The 20,653-nt window shown below is 39.5% G+C and overlaps 1 protein-coding gene across 1 annotated transcript; it reads right to left on the bottom strand.

Moving 5' to 3' along the window:
• Positions 1-243: 243 nt before the first annotated feature.
• SMIM38 (small integral membrane protein 38) lies at positions 244-375 on the bottom strand. The gene has a single exon (XM_074918730.1). It carries the CDS (start codon positions 373-375, stop codon positions 244-246), a length of 132 nt encoding a protein of 43 aa, XP_074774831.1.
• Positions 376-20,653: the final 20,278 nt, after the last annotated feature.

Below are 20,653 nucleotides of genomic sequence, written 5' to 3'. Positions count from 1 at the left end.
ACAAGTCTGTTCCCAACAACAAATTCATGCCCAAGTTTGATAGAAAGTTATTTGACTCAATCAGTTGTTCTTTTTTTCCCCTCTGTCAGCATGAGACTTTCTGAAGAATCTTCACTGGGTTGCAGTATCAACAGGTCATTTCTCTCTCATCAGTTCCCAAGGTAAAAATCTGCTTTAGCTCCATTTACCTTATCCACTTCTTCCCATTGTCATTTCAAAGCCAAACAAGCTTTTTGAAGTCTCTCAGTCCTCTTTTCTTGTGTCGGGAAACCTTCGGGACAGTTTAAGATCTATATAAGCACTAAGGCAGGACCACAAAATGAATCGTATTAATATAATCACAACCAGTAAAATCATCAAAAGGACTGATTCCATATTTAAGCTAGAATAATGAGGTAATGTGAAAAAAAAAACAAACCAAAAACAAAAAACAAACTCTGGGAGATCTAATTATATAATGCAGTATTCAGTTCTGCATGGCCAGCCCAGCAATTCCTGTAACATTCCAATCAAAGTGATCTCACTAGCATGTGAGAGAAGAGTCCAGCTGACAGATTTGGGACATGTAACGTACTATTTAGTCAAGAGGCCCCATGTGCTATTCATAAAGAATTAACAACTCTTATATTGACAATGACAGTATTGTCAGAAGACCTTTGGAAGGGGGGAAAAAACTCCATAAACTCCGTCTCTGTGAAGTTGGACTTCTTTTTTTTTTTGCCCCTTTTTTCCAATGCTGATGTAATCTCCAAACATCTCCAGCAGCAGCTGCTCAGCGAAACCAGGCACCTTCTCCCTAGTCCCTTTCAGCAGCACACGCAGCACTTTCCAGCTCCCTCAAGACAATCAGGGCCTTTCTTTCACCAATTAGCTATCACTTCAAGAGCCCTGCGCTGTCCAACGAGCTCTTAAGAATGGTCTTTGCAGGAAACAACAGTGGAGGAGCTTTTTTTTCCTAGACAAATTAAAAGGGGAAGAAGGGAGGGAGGGGGGAGAAAAAAAGCACAACAAAACAAATCAGAACACAGAAGCTGTCCAAAATGCATCGCTCATTTAGTAAATTGTCAAATGCAGAAATGTCCTCAAGAGCCAATGCTAGATTGCAAGGCACACACAAAAAATGCTCCTACTTTCTTTAGGAGATAGTTTGTTTAGTCGAATATGTTAAACAGGTTTCATAGAAAGAAGGGCTCTTGTTACAGCAAGTCTCCAAGCTATATGAACTAAAAGGGAAAGAAACTCCTGTAAGATTATGTTCTATTTCCTTATTTGGCTCTCTAAATGTAAAGCAGCATTATTTGAAGTAGACATTATAGGAAAGAACTGGATTTAGCTCACTTTAAATATAGATGGATTGATGAAGTAAGTAATTACTGGAACTGCTAAGATCTTTTTGAATTTACTCAACTAGCAAGCTCCTTCCCTCAGAAACCACACTTTCCATCTAAAAAGAAATTAAAGCCTTATTCAGAGACATAAAGCTCTGTGAATTTTACATTCTTTTTCTTTTAAAATCAGGGAATAGGTACAGTAATACCTTAATGTCCTTGTTGATGCCAAGTACCCATTAGAAAAAGTACAAACTCTAGGACCCAGTTCAAGAAGAAAACAAGGAACTTTTATAGATGTTTAAGTAATACCTTGCCTGGGCCTGGACTTCAGCAACTGGACCTGGACAAGTGGAGTTGTGAAGGCAAAAATGTGAGGGATCAGCAGTAAGTGAAATGACTTGGACGAGGCCCAAGCAATAGCACCGTGTCAGGATTGCTTCCCTGATTTTCAAAACTGCATTAAACCAAATGGCATAGCAAAATATTGAGTGTCAGTATTCTCTTACAGTACCATTTTCTGGTCAAATTTGTCCTGATTGGGGTAAACCTCATGAGAGTCAACACATTGCCTTCTACAAGGACAACACAAATACATTTACATTACAATTAAAAAAAAATAGTCTGTTCTGTTTTATTGACTGTGTATCGGAAGCAAAGCTCTGGGCTCTGTAAACAGTTAAATGGCATGGCAAAGTAAATACTTTAAGGGGTTTCAGGAGTTTGTTCACACTAATGGGTGCTCTTAACTACCACAGGGATTTTTTGATGGAGTTGAAAAGTGTCAGAGCTGATCAGATTGCTTAAAAGGGAAGAAAGTCTGATGTATTACCCTAGGTGCATTTATGAAGGAATGTGAATCAACTCAAATTCCTCTGCACAGGGAGGCTCAACCAAGGGATGAGTACACACAATCAGGATTAAGAAGGAATCTTTGTGGAGGTGCACCGAACAATGAGTGTCGTTTTATACCTGCAGACTTCAAAAGATGCTGAGTTTAAAGGGACTACTCCTTTCAGCTAGCAAAGATTTTGCTGAAAAAATGCAGCAGGATGAGGAGAACAAATATATATACATATGATCTAAAGAAAGATCAGGTATGCCATTTGTGACAGCTGTTTCTTTCACTTTTTTTTTTTTTTTTTTTTTGAGACCTGCATCTAAATCTTCATCTCATCTGAAAGGGATTTAAGAAGGAAAAACAGTTTGGCAAACTGTTCAGTGGCTCTATCTGCTACAACACAACCACTGTAAGCCCACAGCCAGGGGCTCTACATTACATACTCACTTGGGCAACTAGCTCATTTTGTAGCTGTAAAGTCATTTATTGGTTGAGGTAAGGATATCTGCCTTCTTTTCAGAAAAACATGTATCCGTCTCCTCCGGATGGATGCAATTGCCATACCTGAAAGTGTATCTTTTGTGACAACCATCTTCCTTTACCCTGGTGTAATCCCGCTGTCCATACTCTAGCAGGATTGCTGAAAACCACCAGCAGGATTTTACCAAATTCAGTATTAACTAATGGGACTGTCTATAACACAGCACATCCTATGCCTTGGCCATCAGCTCCAGGTCAACCCGTTGGTGGCGAGAAGCCCTGTGGTTATTTAAGGGCACACGAGGAACAAATCGGTGGTTCATTCCAGTGCCAAGTGAACAGGTGCCTCCTCCCCGGGCTCACAAATGGTCTCAGCTATGCCATCTCCAGCATTCCACGAGAGGTGTCAAAGCCAGAGCAGAAACCACAGAACCCTCGTGCCTGGCGCTGGGCTCTGCTGGGCACAGGCTGACACAAAGCCGGGTGCGCTCCCACGACGGCTGCCAGTTCAATAGCAGTTCTATGGCTCCACATGCCCCGGCTGTCAACTTGGCACTCCTCACAGGTACTACAGTTATTCACACAAAGGAATTCTGAGTTTCAGTTGCTGAAGATGGAAGGATAGTGCTTTCCTGCTTAGATTTCACTTCTTAGGACAGATTTCCTCCCACAGAAAATTAATGGCACAGCCTAAACAAAGCGAATCTACGTGCCAGATGAAAACACAGTGTGGCAAGATTTTAGAAAATGCAGTTTAATACAGATAGCTGTTCTGCCCTCCTTTGTAAAGTATTTTGAGAGTGAGTGAGGCACTGTGTAAAGCCTATATATTGATAACTATTATTTGGATTTTTCCAAGTATACTTTTTCACACAACAGATGTTCCTAATGCCTGGCAACTTCTTTAATGATTTGCCTTTTCAAAGAATGTATGTTGTATCACACATAAAAGCATCCTCTCTGTTCAGTTTATTTTGTTAAAAACATTTTTCAACTAATCATCTCTCTAGAGAACAATGGCATGATAGAACAGTATTTCTGATGAGTGATATTTTATTACTAACATCTGTTTTCATCACATAACCAACATTATTACTCTTTTCTGCTATAAATATTTATTAAAATCCTCTAATTTGAAACTATTCCCAAGACAAATTCCATATTTTGATTTTAAAGTAGTACATAATTAGTTGTCAGTGCCCACTGAAGAGTAGTTTAGAAAAAAAAAAGGAATGCATTATTCATTCTTGCTGACCTTTAAACGTAAGGCAACAGATTTCACATCTAATTACAAAGCAGACTCTCTCCTAAAATATTACTACATTCCTAAAATTTTAAAATATCAAGTGAATTTACAAGCACCAAAGCAGACAATACAAAAATAATCATTAAAAATGCACTGTTATCATTAGTTTGAAATATAGCCCAAAACATAAATTAATATAGAATTAAAAAATAGGATATTTGACTTACTGTATTTACCACACATTCAAAAAAGTCAGGATATCTACAAAAGAAAACAGCAGAGTTGCAGGTGTCGGCATGACTAACAAGAAGTTCCCAGTTCATTGTTAAGAAAAAAAGAAAAACTCGAGACCAGCACTTATCTCTCAGAACCATGTGCCTTCTATAGTTATCAGAGCCAAAAGGCACCTTGCTCCAGTTCACATATGTGAAATCTCCTGAACAAGCATTCTACATCACACTGAAAACAAAATACCACTTTAAAAGCCAGATCAAGGTATTCATAGCTTTAGAGGACAAAATCTGACATTCAAAGTCAATTCCTGCTTCAAATAACTAGTGATAATATGCACATATCAAGATCATTCAATGTTGCATTGAGTCAAAGGAAAGCAAACACCTGCCTCACTGGTTTTCTACTGGAAAATCCCCAGCAAACATACTCCTCCCACTAGAGACAGTTTGATATGCCCATTTCCATGATCAAGAAAAACGAGGACAGAAATAAGATACTTCATTTATTACATATTTCTTCTCTTAAGAATGACTTCAGTGTCCATAAAACCAGAAGTGTTTGTAAAACTCCAGCTCATTCTCAAAGGCCTCACGGTCAAAAGTGAGATTTAAAAGCAAAGAAAGAACACAGATCATAGGAAAAACAATAATAAAAATGAGTGAAAAGTACTAGGAGGAAATGAAACAAAAACTTATAAATCAGTCTTAAAAGTGATTACCTGAAGAAATCTGTATTTTAGAAGAGACTTGATGAGACGTTCAGAGTTACGGAGCTGTCACTCTGCTACCACCTCCATATGCTGCTGTATGCTGCAATGCTCAGCAGCAGACATCTTGCTTCCCCTTCATTTACAGAAATTTCTTACTATGAATGTGATCAGAACATGATCTAAAAGTAGCAGAATAGACCACATATATGCCATGATATTTAATCATATCAATTAATTAAAAGATTAGTAATATCCAAAACGTCCACCTAATGGTGAACAAACAAAAAACAAAAAATATTTAGTCACTCAAAGGAAAAAAGCTTAGCATAAATGTTTATAATATATGTTACAAAGTTCAAAATAACTTGTTTCAAGCAATTATTATGTCCATTTCCCTCTTTAGTGGGCAGAGACCCTACAAGAGTTTCTAAGTCTTCACACTCAGTTACAAGCATAATATTTTGGTTGGAAAAAACTTCTGTATTTTTGTTGGGGAAATCAAGGAAGTATCACTGAATTCAATGAGACATAACGGATCTAGACCTAAACCATCCTTTCTCAGTGCGCTCCTTTCATCAGTGGATTTTTTTTTTTCCTCACTGAATTCACAGAATTCACATCAATCTAGTAGAGAATTTTATTATAATTATTTTTAACAAAAGTGTTTCAACAGAAATGACAGTTTTTCAAATCTGTCAAAGCATGCTCCAGCTTTCACAAAATATTTGTCAAGAGCTGCTTTTCATATCTTTTCTGCTATTCATATCATAAAATTCAAGATCAGAACAAAACAGAAAGAAAGATGAGGTTCTTCAAAACATGATACAGGCAAGGCGCTCATGCATAAAACCACAGTTTGAGTCTTTTGACAAGTGCTGCGGCCACCTATCTTTGGGCTGTTCCCAAGTCTCTTGTCACTGAAAAACCTTGCTGCCTTCTCACTGTGTCCAAAACCAGATTGAGACCTTAAAAAATGTCACAGGATGGAAACCCTAGCTCCCCCTCGTCTCTAACTACATGTCTTCAGCAGATTAAGCACTTATGGAAGGGGCTAGCTACATGCTACTTTTGCTCTAGTTTCACTTGGACGATGCTCATCCTGTGCTCTACCAAAAAGAGATCAGATCAAAACCCGCCTCTGGTTTACAATTAAATTTGGGTTTACAACTCATCATTTGTTTTGACAGCCTAGGCCAGCACTGATGGAAGCAAACAGTGATGCAACTGCAATTTCCATGCAAGGTCCAGCATGTGACAAATGTAACTACTAAATAAAAGTTAAAGTTTCTAAAACTTACCATAAGCGAAATGTGTTTTGGCAAAATACAGACCATGGAAAGAACTCAAAGATGATATCACACCACACATAAAATGCAATTACTGAAAAAAACCCCGCTATCCTTTATAAGTGATGGAAGGTAAACATTTCACATGCTGCACTGACACAGCTCTGAACTTTATTTTTCTGTTTAAAAATGAAATTACATTATCTGAAGTATTTTTTATAAAGGTTTATTTGGAAATTAACAGGGTTTTGGAAACTGAAGATAGATGATCAAAAATACAATCACATTCAACAAGGTCCTTATAAAATATATGTGCAACTAGAAAAAAACTTTAGTTTATTTAAAATTATGTGAATAATTATGGATTATCAGACTGACCATCACCATAATATTAAGAAAAAAAATGGTGTGGGATTGCACAGTTTAGGCTTTCTTCTTTGGCTTTGTCTCCTCGATCATTTGCTTTCTTAAGTCTCATTTTTGATAGCCACACAACAGTAGGTTTACAATAAACCCAGGCTGACTTGACTGTCTATAATTTGGGAAACGTCCATATTCCAGTTTGAACTGTGCATCTGAGGCTTTGTGGCCAGACCCGAGTCAGGCATTCAGCAAACTATACTGTGTTTTGAACAAGTTTTCATTCTACTAACAGGTTATCCTGCTTATTTTTAAAGTCTCTTTGCCCACAAAAAGAAGGGGAGCTGGGGCGAAGAAGGAAAGAAAAGAGTCCATTTGAAAAAATTACACTGCTAGATTACAAGAGTTGAAAGCTGGTATGTAACTTTGCTCCGGGTGATCAAACTGCTAATCAGGAATGCTGTCGGGAACAGAATGGAATTCCAAATAAATTAGCCATGTCCAAGAAGCCAATACAACACAGGATTAAGGCTCACAAAGAAAACAAATTTATTCAGCCTACTTTATCAGAATTCTTAATAACGTGTACTAGTTTTTCTCATCGCAGTCTGAGCTCTTCCACTGGAACAGTGTGGAGAAGGAAAAATGAGTCACACTTCATAAATCTCCTAGTTGTACAGACACCTAAATGTTATACAGAGCAAGACAGACAATACCATTATATATAAATACATATGCACATCACAGCTACAGTAGAAATGTGCATATTTATTTATCCAAATTTATTTCCAAGGCACCCGAGCAAAGAAAAGACACTAAGCACTTCTGTGAAAATCTACGAAGCTGAAGAAAAAGGTTAGAACTGCACTGATCTCCACACCAAAATGAGCTTAAATACCATAATATATAAACCACTGAATTAAACGGCCAACTATGAAAATAAATCTCTCTCCTGTATGACTATGCCATCCATCCCATTTTTTATCAAGTATAAAAAGAAAAATTCTTATGTCCACACACTGCAACGAGGAATACTGTGGCTGAGGTACTGTCTGCAACTCAAACACATATTCTATTTTTGCCTCTGACAGCGTCCCAGAGAAACTTTTCAGAATAGTTTATGCCAAAATCACAGAAACATTAAAATATGTGCTCAAGTTTTTGTGTTTCCTTGAATCGGGATTTTATTCTTTATCGGATTGGTTTTCCTCATCTATAAAATAGAGATGACAATAGGCTTTTATCTATACAGTCATTTGAAGTCAGAACTAAGTTTTTTGAAGAATTTTTGTAAAAATTTAAAAAATAAATGGAGATAAAGTACTTCACAAAAATTACTTCATGAAGAATCTAGACACGTACAGGAAAACTGTCCTGTGGGGAAAGTTCATGTATCATCTTGGCTTTTGAAAAAAATAGATAAATCATAAACATATTCTAACTTCAAGCCATATATTGTCCAGTACACAGTCACTGGAAAATAGGAGGCTGAATACAATACCACTTCCATTTACATGACTCTGCCATATTACCTTCATAATCCGTGCATGTGCATGCATGGATTTCCTGTAATAAAATTCAACAAGCAAACCCCAAGTTGAGTGCGAGTGTTCGGGATTCATCTGCCCTTGGCATTGCCCTGCTTTCCAGATGACCAAACCACACCAGCAATTTGATATACGTGGTTAGTGCATCGGGTTTTTTCTAAAGACTTTTTGTCCCAGATAAGGGGGAGTCCCCGTAAGACAGCATTTTTGTTCCCCCCCCCCCCCCCTTCCCAGAATGAAAAAAATTAAATGCTATTAAATACTATTATCACTGTATCTAGTATCTTACTCAAGCACAAAAGCACACATTTCTGCCAACTGTGATTTAGGGTAAGGTTTTTTTGTCAAGTGTTTTTTCCTCCCTGTAAGAAAATATTTGCATAAATATCGAAAGAAAAGCACATATAAGCCAAAATCACCTTCTTTGGAAATGCATCTCCAGAGGCTGAGGGTCAAATGATGTAAGCCATTGCTGCACCATCGAGACAGGAGACCAGAAAGGTTCTGTCTACACCCTGATGCCTCTATTAGAGGCACATAAATAACCATCTGATTTGAACAAAATACTTTAGGGGAAACATGTTGTTTTCTCAGGAAAATAAACCAAGCAAGCAACAAGCAAAACAAAACTTTTTATGAAGCACAAGGAAAAGTGTTGATTTTAATTTTTGAAAGGATCTCTTTAAATAAGAAACAGATTTGTATTATTATCTACTGAAAGAAATGTTTTGATTCGGGGACAGCAGAAAAGATATTTTTTCAGCTAAAACCGTTTGCCAAAGCTTTGGTACGCATTCATAAGCAGCTTCAAATTATTTGAGGCAATAGCTGTGGCAAACAAACTACTGGTCTAAAAATTGTTACCCTGTTCTACCTTGATCTGCCAAGGAGAGCTGTATATTCTCTATATCAATGGACAATGCACATGCTCAAGCTAAGCACACGTGCAAGCCCTTGCAGAATCAGGGTGGATTTCTACATTTCTAGAACACAGACACAGGATTTCTGAGTGAAGAAAGGAGGATGGATGATCGCTGGTGATGAGCAGTGCCTCTCCGCTTACTCGCTCTTGGCTGATCGTAGGCCAATGAGACGTATTCTTGATTACATTAAATATTTGGCTTTCCAAAACAATGTCATAAATTATCATCTGATCAGCAAGTGCACTCCTCTTGTACCCTATAAACAGTATGCTTGAGTTACATCTGAGATATTTTTCTTTTAAAAACACAGAAAATAAAGCAAGTAGGTGAAAGGTAACTGTATCACTTTACAGACACAAGCTACCCTCTGATTACAACTAATTAAGATATTCAGCAGCCTTAAAACAATACCTTTTTTTAATCAATGAACCCAGACAGCATTCACAGCTTTTTGCGATGACAAATGCCCTTTGAAAGAGTTAATAGGCAAAGGTTTGTACTGGCAATGAATAGGGCTACCTTTAATTGATCCAAGAGCCTTAGAGAGCTGTCTTATAGCGTGATGATGTATTTGGGTTGCAAATAGGCCAAAATAAGCATAAAGAAAATCTGTAAGACCATGAGACCTTTCATTTTTTCACTGCAGGGAGGGAAGGGGGGGTACTGCTGGGGAAAATGAAAGAACTATGATGGGGTTATCTTTGTACTCCAGCACTTAAAATAGATAAAACGACAGAAATATTCAGGAAAAGAGAGGAAGTGATCAGGCCATAATTCTGAGAATAAGCGTCAGGATGCATGAAAATGTACAAAACAAGGCTTCTTCAGAAAAAAAGATAAATAAAAAAAGGAGGAGATGACCTAATGGTATAAAGAAACATTGATTAAAGAAATACCCTGAGGGAGAAAGATATTCCATCAGCTTTAACAAACACTGCATGGCCCTGCATTCCCTCCAAACTTCTTAAGTGAGGAAAAAAAAGTCTGGAGAAAAAGAAGTCACATGGATCCATTTATAATTTTTCCCCTCATTCTTTGTTCATCTTTTACATGGTTTTGTTCAAGATGTACAGGAAACTTGCACAGAAGAAGTGGCTCACAAAATTAAACATGACGGGTTAGTAGTAAGAATTCTTCCCTGAGTAGCCAAAGTAGAAACAAAAATTCATTTTTATAACCCCTATAAAATCCATTTAGTCGTATTTTTTCTTTAGAAAACTGATTATAGACTACTATTACCTAATAATTATTAAGAAAGTAGTGTATCCATGCTTAAACTAGCCTTTCATCATAAACTCAATTTTGGCAGAATCCCTTCCTCATTTAGCAAAAGCTAAACCAGTTTCCTTGAACTTTCACAGGTGCAAACTTTATGCCAAGGTTGAATTTTTCTGGAAAGTCTGAGGCAAATCAGACAAGGAAATTCCTAGACTAAAAGACCACTTTAAAATGGAATTACTGTGTAAGCATATTATCAATACCTCAGGAAAAAAAAAAAAAAATCAAATAGATGTTGGGATCTGAAATTTTCTTCAAAGAGAAATATTGGAGGAGCTAGGAAAAAATTTTATATCATTCCTTAAAAATAAAAAAAAGCAGAGCAATAGAATATCCTGCCCCAATATATGCATCCAGATGCATTAGAAAAACTAAGTTAAAACCACTTGTAATCCAGAGCAGGGAACAAATAAGCTGTTCTCAAATTGTTCATGCCTGTGGGATGAGCAGGATGAGCACAGGTCCTCTTCTAGCAGATACTAACCAGAAAAAAAACCCCAATTCTTCATTGCAGGTCTGCGTAAAAATGAAAAAAAGAGTGAATTTACCTCTCTACAACAAGAGAGCTGAGATGGGAATGGATTGTTGTTCAAAGCATCCAATTAGGAATATTTGCCTCCTGCGAGGAGTTTTCCCTGCAGTACAAAGTTCTGAGGAAAAGAATAGATAAAATCTTCCTGACATAACATCAAGACATTTTTCTAATTGATTATTCTAAGCCCACATCACCAAGCACCACAGAATTACAACCATACCAAGGTAAGTACCAGCTTCATCCTTCAAAAAATAAAAGTTCACTTCAAGCCACAACCATCAGTAGATGAGCAGGACAACCAGAGCATGTGGTCAGTGGCAACATATTAAGGAAAATATATGCTGGGCTGTGCATAGCCTTGCTTATTTCTGTGTAGAGAGTCAAAATATTGTGCTGCTTTGAGTTGTTTTCATTTTTTAAAAAAATAATAATTTTGAGAAAGCCTTCTCCTTGTTCTCTTCACTTTCAGTTCAGACTATTAAGACCATTCTTTGTAATTCAAAGCCAGAATATTCCCTTCCACTGTATCAGGTTATGTGTAAGTCTCAGGTACCATGAATTTTCTAAAAAAAAAATTTTAAAAATTTAAAAAAATTTTTTGCCAAATTAGGATGTTCAAGGATGTCTTTAAAGGACATCAAGTTCTTGAGGAACACTTGAAAATCAACTGCTTTTTGTGCAGAGGACACTGGATAGATTACCCATGACACTGCCCCCAAGCATGGTGAAGCACCACAATTTTATGAAATAGAAGACAATCACATCACAAAATAACCATGTCTAATAGCTTACTATTTTACAGAAAAAAAAAAAAAAAAAATGGCCAAGCTCTGCTATTACACTCATAGCTGATACAGGTCAGGGAACACAACCAGACTTCCTCCAAAGGATATAGCTACCAAAACTGCAGGCAAAGTAACCCATCAAGGCTCACATGACAGATGAGACTTACAAGTAGAGAGGAAGTGTAGGTGGGTGACGGCACAGGAGGTCTCCTTTCATCCCTTGTGCCAAGAGCACCAAACTACAAAACTCAGCTGCCACACTGGTCCCACATTGAGACCTTGGAAACAGCTAGGGGAAAAAGTCACTAAGGAACAACAGGTAAAAGCCAGGAACATGAAGGAAGGAAGCAAGAACAGGAACACAAAAGTAAATCAGAACTAGAAAGGCTTATCTTAAAGATGTTTGCCCAGGACCTATCGAGATGATGTTGTATCCTCTTCAATCTTATGTTCCACCCAACTGGCTGATCATAACAGCACCTTCAACAGCAAATCCTCCCCTAACAAATGGTACAATCAGCCTATTTGTGGGACACTCTATACTTTTCAAGATCGTATTTCTCCTGCTGTCCTTGTAGACAGGCTACAGAAAAAGAGCCAATATTCAAGTCTTGTTTATTAACGTTCAATTTTGCTGAAGAGCACAGTGAGACAGAAGAGCACTTCTGTGGCAAATACCAGCAAAATCTGAGCTATTTTCCCAAATCAAGCCTAAAATCTTTATAGGTCTGTTTACACAGCAACAAAACACATCCCACCTGGAAGAGTGTGTGGGAGCTGTTTAGGAAGAGCACACCGACAAATCACTGCCAGGATGGCCAGAAAGCAAATATGACTGTAGGCTGCTGCAAATACAGACACGGGCATATTCCCAAGGCTGTCAGACTCAAACCGTGAGCTCAGTGAAGAAGCAGTGCCACATGTTACCTACAGATGACCAGATGTACAGAAGTAATACGGTCTAACAGCAGTGTTCCTCTGCACATCCAATTGACTGTTGTTGCCATGAAGTTTATTACAGGCTCAAACTGACCACCAATGCCAAAAGTATAAGAATCCCTATCTTTGACCAAGCAAATGCTATACTGATGAGGAACGGAGGCAGAGAAAGCCTGAACAGAAACGAACTCAGATTTTCCCAGCAGCATCTATTTTACAACTGCCTCATAAAACTAATAGCAACAACATACTCTTAAAGTTCCTGTTTTACCCTTAAAGGAGTACATCTAACATGTCCACACACACACACCTGGAACAGCTGAAACAGAGACTTAAAGGTGGGAAATGGGTTTTCCAGTGCCAGAGACGGACTCAGCTTCAGAAACAAGGCCAAAATACTACTTTGTGGTCCTCACACCAATGTTCAGACAAAAGCTTTCCACCTTCCTTATAAACTAACCCTCACTATTCTGAAAATTTTTTTTTTTATAGTAATCTCCAGCAAGCCTTACTTAAAAGCTAGTTGAGACTCTTTGCAAAATGTGCTATTTAACTGAGCTTTAATCACCCTCTCTGTCATCTACAGTCCCAGGCCCAAACAGAGCACACAGGGAAATAAAACCTACAATGTTTTGCCAGAGGAGACAGGAGGAACTTTCACACTGTATCATAAGCAGCAACAGGCACAGATAAAGTTGTGCTTTCAGCTCCACAAGTATAAACCCTCAGGAACACCATGTTGACGGAAACCTCACCCTAAAAGCTCCGGGGACTCTCCTCAACTCAGCTGGGACACTAAGAAAGCAAACTTTGATCTTTTTTTCTAAAAACCTGCTTCACAATTCCACATCTTTGATGTAAACCTTTTAAAAGACTGAGATGGCATCAAGTCAGGGACAGGATGGAGGGAAATGTGTTTCCGCCAGTGGGGGGACCATTAGGAGGAAGGTTAATAGCCCTGGGCATGCGATCAAATTAAGGCTTGTGCCAGTTTCCCCAGGGTTTCCCTTGCCATCACCAGCTTCCCCAGGCTGGGCAGCTCACCCTCATCTTCTTACCAAAGACAGCTCTTAAACAGAAGCACAACAGCCTGCTGGGGAGAAACAGAAAGATAATCACATAATTAACTTATATGGATAAAGTATGAAATTGGCAGAGGGAGGGAGCCTTTGAGGATCTTCACCTTTGGAGAGATACGAACTTGATGTACGTTCGGCTTAAAAGATGGGGAGGGAGCAGGAATTTGGACCTTCCCAACATGTGGATTGCAGCGCTGAGGCAGCACTGAGTCTAAACAAGGCTGGAGTTAGCATTCAGAGCACACAGCCCAGCAGAGTATGGGAAAGGGATAGAGCAGCCCAAAGAGCTGGCGCCACTAACTGACGAGCAGAGCGCAAGTGATAAAGATTTACTGCGAGAGAGGAGGAAACAGTCCGCTGGCCCGATTAGAGCTGTGAATACCGAGTTGTTCAGGGAGGATTTTGCAGCTGACTGATCACAGGCTGTCGGAGCAGGCCTCGGACAACAGCTGCAAGGCTTGCTGGGCTGCAGAAACAAAGGGCGCCTAGCACGGTGCAAAGAAAGAGTTGACAGGTTGTTGTTAGCAGTGGCAAATGTGTGAGGTATGTCACTGTGTGTGAGACGGGGTGGGTTGGGTTGGTGGGGAAGAAGGAGGGCAAGAAGCACAAGCAGCACTCAGAAAAGGAGGGGGGCTCACGGGGGAGGGAGCAGGGACACAGGCTTGGTCAAAGCATTTTCCTAAAATCAGGCCGGTGTTTGTAAGGAGGACAATCACAAGGTCTGTTTACTGCTGCCAAGATGAATTAGCCCATCGTCTCATTTATAGGACGAATCCGGTGGCACAGACTATAAGGTGCATGGCATTAAAGGGACTAATTAGACAATTCCGGCAAATCTGAATTAAGACCCTTTCTTTCTTTGAGAGCTGGAAAGCATTTCTCAGGACTCTAGTCAGATGGTTTAGGTTTTGTCGGACTTTTCCTTTCTGTTCTGAGAAGGGCTATCTTGTGCAATTCCCTAACTCACAAGGGTCTGCTCTAAATTCTGCTCTGAGCTTCAGGAACAGTTGTTAGGAAGCTGCTGGCATTTACATCATATCTAAAAAGGTCCAAACCAAAATCCTGGATTCTGCAGGAATTCAGCTCCCAGTTCAGGGACAAACTTTGCAGCTGGTCCCTCCTGTTGGAGCGGGCTAAACCAGAAACCCACATGTGAACATATCTGAGCTAAGAGCCTACAGCTGAATTCTCACTCACACATACAAAACAATCTAGGTTTTTCAAAAGCTCATTTCTAATCTGACACCCACACCCCCCCTCCCCTCTAAATACAGCGTCTGTAGCCAAATGCTTTTCCCAAGCAACTCTGCTTTCTGGAGCCATGGTTCACTAAGCTTGAGAGTGCCGGGTAGGAATGTATCAATGAAACTCCAGAGATGATCAAAGACAGAAGCTGGAGAACAGGAGAACTCACTTTCAGCTCCCTGTTTGGCAAGTTTAGGATTCAGTTCTTGAAATCTGGCAACATTTTACTCCGACTGTGACAAAAACAAAGTGTTACAAACACCTCCAAAGCAATGGTGCATGCTGTTTGCACACAACCACTATATTACAGTGGTCACTATTAAAATGTTTTACAAGCGGGTAAGGTTACCATGGTATTCACAGTATACTAAGAGAAGGGAATACCATGAAAATCACAAAAACTTTCAGCACTGCAAGCTGCAAATATCAGATGTTTCATAGTAATTAGTGACACTTTGTAGAGTACAGGCTTCTTGCTTTCTTACATCTATATCTATTACTAACCAATGAATAGGAGACACTAAGAATTTGCAGTGGCCTTTATAGTAGCTGATCAATATACAAACAAATGCTATTTTGATTTTTCTCTTCTAAATGGTCTCTGGGACCCAGTTATTCTAGTCCCAATGGGCAGCACTTGATACACTGTAAAGGGAATTCAGAACAAGAGGCATTTCAAGGCTTCTAACACAGCTCCATTCTCCCAAAATATAAAAAAAAAAAAAAACACCAGCGTGCAGAATACTCCATCTAGGGGCAGAAATGTAACCCAAAATTTCCTTAGCCTGTGCTTTGACATGTGTTAACCTCATTCTACCAGGACTGAGTGCATGAGAAATAATCAGACATTTCACAAAGCTTCCAAATAGTTCTTCCTAGTATAAGTCCATAGATTTTTACTTTTTATTATTTTAAATACAGAGCTTCTAGCTTGAGTTTCCGCTTAACAGTGATGAAGAACACAGGCACTACTTTTATACGTCTACTAGCAACTGGATTATACTTTAAACTACAAATATTATTTTAGGAAAAATTTATAATCCATCATATCCATATGCTCAAAGTTTTCAGCTGAATAAGGGTGGCCACTGAGCTCAACTGCAAAGAATAATGAAATGCCTGAAGGACTATTTAGGCAGCTATATTTTTGGATATAATTAGGCTTCTCCTGAAGTCAAAGCAAGGTCTGAATTTGACTTTAGGGGGAGCAAAAATGGCTTGTGGCAGAGGCATACTTCTGAATAAGAAATTCTCTCTGTAGCTGGATAGTCTGATATCATTTACGCTTAATATTAGTAACAATTTGTTCATAAAATGTATTTGAGAGCAACATATACAGTAGACAGAAGCAACAAATTCAGAGGCTCAGAAAAAAACCGAGAGGATAAAATAATGTCCATTAGCAGTTTTTTGTCTTTAGGGAAAAAAATAATTACAGCAAGTATATCAAGCCTTTCCCTCTAATTATATGTTTTCTTTATACAAATAGCTTTCAGCTGACAACTCCACACTAATTTTCCTTAGTAAGCAATGGGTTACAGCTTGTCCATAACGTTACAGCTTTCCACAGCACTGTGTCTCGCTCTTTGTCTCTCTAGTACAGAGAGGCTGCCTCTGAGGCTGGTGTAACACTTTCAAAAGTAATCAAATTACTTCCTACATTTGCTCTCCTTAAACACCTACATTTGATCACCTCCATTCTTCCTGTTCAGTCTCTCAGCTGCAAACTTCATACTTCATAAATGCAAAGGTTAGAATTTTCTAGACACCGCTTTAATTTTTCAAATAGCAATCCAATTACTGAGCAAATTGGCACATGTGCCTAGTTACATAGTGACTTGGCACTGCCTCCACTCATTGCTGGCAGTGATGAATGTGTTCCCCCTTAGCCCTCCTCGTCTATCTGCCCCAGCCTCCGAGCCAACACCAGTGACCACATAAGGAGAGTGCCTGGCAGCTGCAAGCCCGAGGTGCCAAGAGGCAGATTGTATTCTGTAGCAGCAGGATCTGGGGCTGTGACTGGCTTCCTGGCTAGTCTTTTGTAAGACCTTTTCCATGGCCTCTAGGTTGGCTCTAATGAAGCCTGTAGAAATGCCTGCAGGGAGCTGGTATAGAAGTGAGTTAAGTCAAAGGTTTAATTTAGTTTCTAAAGTGAAGTGAATGTATATTGGCCTTCTTTTTCCACCCTGCAATTATACTCCTGCCACATTTATGAGAAAATACAGTATTCAGTCAACAATAGGAGTGCATTCCTGGGTATGTCTGTACCGCACATTGGGGCAAAGATCCCCAAGCCAGCCTCAATTAACTTAGCTGCAGAACCAGAAGCAATATAGCTGTGTTTGCTCGGTGTGACACCCGAGCTAATTAACTATGTATGGCAGTAACAGAGCTTTACAGTTTCTGGCACTGAAGCTAGTATCCCTGTGTGGTAATGTACTACAGACATGCCAGCTCACTTGGAGGTAACCTGAGGGCTCCCTAGTCTGATGTTGCCTTGTTCTGCAGAGATACATTTAGGAATACTCCAGGAACTGGCAGGAATTTGTTGATCTCTTTACATCATGTGACAGTGTTGAGGCTACAGATGTGGTTACAGTAAATCCGGACTATTCCTCTTCCATCCCATTCACATTCTTTTATTACTCACAACATGATGGTTACAGAGCATCTTTAAGTAATGTGTTAAGCATCTTGAGAAGCGTGTGTCACATGTGCTGCTTTCTAAATTTCTCACTTCCTCCTCCAGGGGCAAAAAGATGGACAAAGATATTGTAAAGTATTTCTCAAACTTGCAATTTTTTTCTTTTTTTTTTTCTTTTTTTTTTTTTTTTTGGTGGAAATTTGTGTCTTAGCCCATAAGTGGACTTCTTTGGACTATTTAGAAAGCCATTTTCAATTATTTCAATGCAGCAGATGAGAAGCACAGGATATTTTTTTCCCCACCTGGATATTTTATGATCTCCAAGAAACTAACTTTCTTAAAATAAATGAGTACTAGTACCAGAGATCAAAGATGCACTGTGAACCCTGTAATACAAACAGGCTTTGGTGAAGGTAAAAACGCAAACACAACTTGCCAGCTATTCCTCTTTTGGAATCCCACCTCAGGCATACCAAGAAGCTACTGGAGAGAATCAGAGTTATTTTTCCAGCAACTTTCTGATGCAGATGGTAGTCTGGAAAATATCCGAGTGGACTCTGAACTGCACACACTAGAATATTCCACTAAGTTTCCTTGCTTGGACTTTACTTGTGAGTAGGGTTGTTTGTTACTGATGGAATTTTTCCTTTCCCTTTTTGTTTAATTTTAATTTTTCTAAACCAGGTATGTTGACAGAGGTACCTAATGAGGTCTCAAGAACTTTATCAGCTGAACTGCCTTTACTAATGCTCATCTTGCCTGAAATCTGTAGGTGGATAGAAAGCCCAAGATCTTCTACTGACTTTCTAGATAACAAAGTGGAGGTGTAACTCCAAGAACTACCCTAAGGACCTGAGCACTTTATCTTCAAGTCTAATCACCCCAGCTCTCAAGACTGACTTTTCACAAGGCAGCAAACATGATGATAAATTTTAACACATGTAACTCTCAGGTGATCCATCAGTACAAACACACACAACTGTGATGCAGCTATGTGGATTTTAAGCGTGATACCTGAGCGTGCCGTTTCTCACCATGCTCTCTGCCTTTGCTGCAATTTTGCATGGGTTACTCGGAATCGTTTTCAACAAACACTAAATTCTGCACAGACTGTACTGCTAATATTTTTTATACAGTGATTTAATACAGTGGAGGCCTTTATGGACTATCTCATATCTAGTAAATCTACTAATCTAATCTGTAAGAATGGGTCTTGTCCATCAGAGCCTAATGAACTGCTCTGGTGACTGCAGTGGCTTACAGACAGACACCTTCAGAAAAGCAAGCAACACATTTTGCTTAGACTATGTTCAAGAAATCTCTAGGAATAGTTGGACTGATTCTAAGGCACCAGGAAACGTAAAGTACATGCAGTATTGGTAGGCTTCCTAACATTATCCAGGGATTTGTACCTCTGTATTTCAGTGATGTTCAAATGAAGAGTAAAAACCTCAGAGCTCTAGATGATGTGCAGCCCTACTGTTGTCTTCAATACCTTCTACAGGAGCAGGAAACCGAGGTGGAAACTGGGCTCGTACTCCTGGCTGCAGGCCTGTAGGACATAAGAAACAGTTAGTTACCCAGAAGGGCACATAAACATGTGCTTCACACTAGGCATGTGAATGCCCCAAATGCATAAAAGCTCACATGCCAAAGTTAGCAACACTGCTGTAGCCAAGCTGTGCTGAGAGTTAAGCATGCACTTAAGAGCTTTGCTGGACGGCAGCCATTTACAGATGTACAATCAGTACAGAGACATGTAGGCAGAGACTTCCTTTAATGGGTCCTCTGAATTCTCTTCTTGAAGATACATAATTGGTTATTTCAATTAACATATTTATAAACCCAAATACTCCTCTTGTGATTACAGCTCAGACACTAGCACATGTATCATTCTGCCTGGAGTCCCTTGTTTACCACACTTCTTAAAGATTCAAGGCCAGACAAACAATTCAAAATCAAATGCAAAAAGCAACTGGAAACTGATAATACAGAACTCTCCCAGTCCCTGTTCTCCTCTTGCTTTATCCTTGATTGTTTGCTTTGAAGATGCTGATAGGTGCTTGTCTGCATTTAATGATAACTATTAACAGCTTGATGAATAAGAGAAGAGAAAGTGGAAGAAAAACGACAGAAAAGGCATTAAGGGCACTAAATCGTTCTTTCTGGGATGGGCATTAGACATATGCTCACTACTCCAGTCACAGGGTAATCAAAGCTGTCCTGTGCCACTGCCAAAAACTGTGACAGGTGCCAAAAGATTACAGCATTGGTTAAATCCACTCCTCAGGCACCAGCTCAGGGACTGACCCAAATCCCAGAAGCCAATGAACATCCTTCCCTAGACGTCAATTGTTTTCTAATAATTCCCCTCTTATTTCCAGTGTGATGCTGGGGGGGGGGCATAAATAAATTCAACTGCCAGGAGGCAATCCTCCGATTTCACCACTGCAGGTCTGGACAGATGCCAAAAGCCACGCACAGCCTCTCAAACACATTTGTAAGGTAATTAATATTTTATATTCACAACAATAGGAGATCTTCATTCACGAGGAACTATTAAGACAGTTTCTGGTTCCATTCTCCCCAGCACATTACAATGACAGCTCCATGCCAGCAGCAGCCACATGGTCTAAAGGTGCCAAGCTGGCAAGGATACTCTCTCTCAGCATTTGGCATCTAACCCCTTGGCAAACCCCTCAGCAGTTGTGCTTGGCTGCTTTCGGATCCGTCATGTGGTTAGGCTGCTGATAGCATAGGAGGGTGCTGCGTCCTCTGGGCACCATTTCACTTTAACACCTGTCTGATTCAGAGGAATGCGCGCACATGGAGAGCAAGATTCCCGCACAAATCCTCCCAGAGACCCAGAGCACATGCTCCATTTGTTACCGAAAAGGGTCATTTCCTCAGCCCCACAAGTGCTTCCCCCCCCCTCCTCTTCCCCTTCACATATCTGTATACAGCCCTTAGAGGGTCCTACATCCTGCCATGCGTTCCACATGTGTTGGAGGTTTGCTCTGTGAACCAGGAATACAAAACATAGCTTTTTTGTATATAATGAAATCTCATATTTTACTGTGCTCATATAAAGCCATTTCTTTGTGAATAAGACCTTTTTATTTGTGACATTTTAACGATCTACAAATGTTTAGCATAGATGAAAGGAAATTATTATTTCCAGGTCACCTTGCAGT

This window comes from Athene noctua, chromosome 14 (genome assembly GCF_965140245.1).
Source record: "Athene noctua chromosome 14, bAthNoc1.hap1.1, whole genome shotgun sequence".
NCBI lineage: Eukaryota > Metazoa > Chordata > Aves > Strigiformes > Strigidae > Athene > Athene noctua.
The sequence above is the reverse complement of the archived record's forward strand: the minus strand, read 5'-3'. Positions and strand labels throughout refer to the sequence as shown.

What these genes read in the sequence shown, in the direction of transcription:
- SMIM38 (XM_074918730.1), bottom strand. Translation starts at nt 375, where the DNA reads ATGGAATCAGTCCTTTTGATGATTTTACTGGTTGTGATTATATTAATA.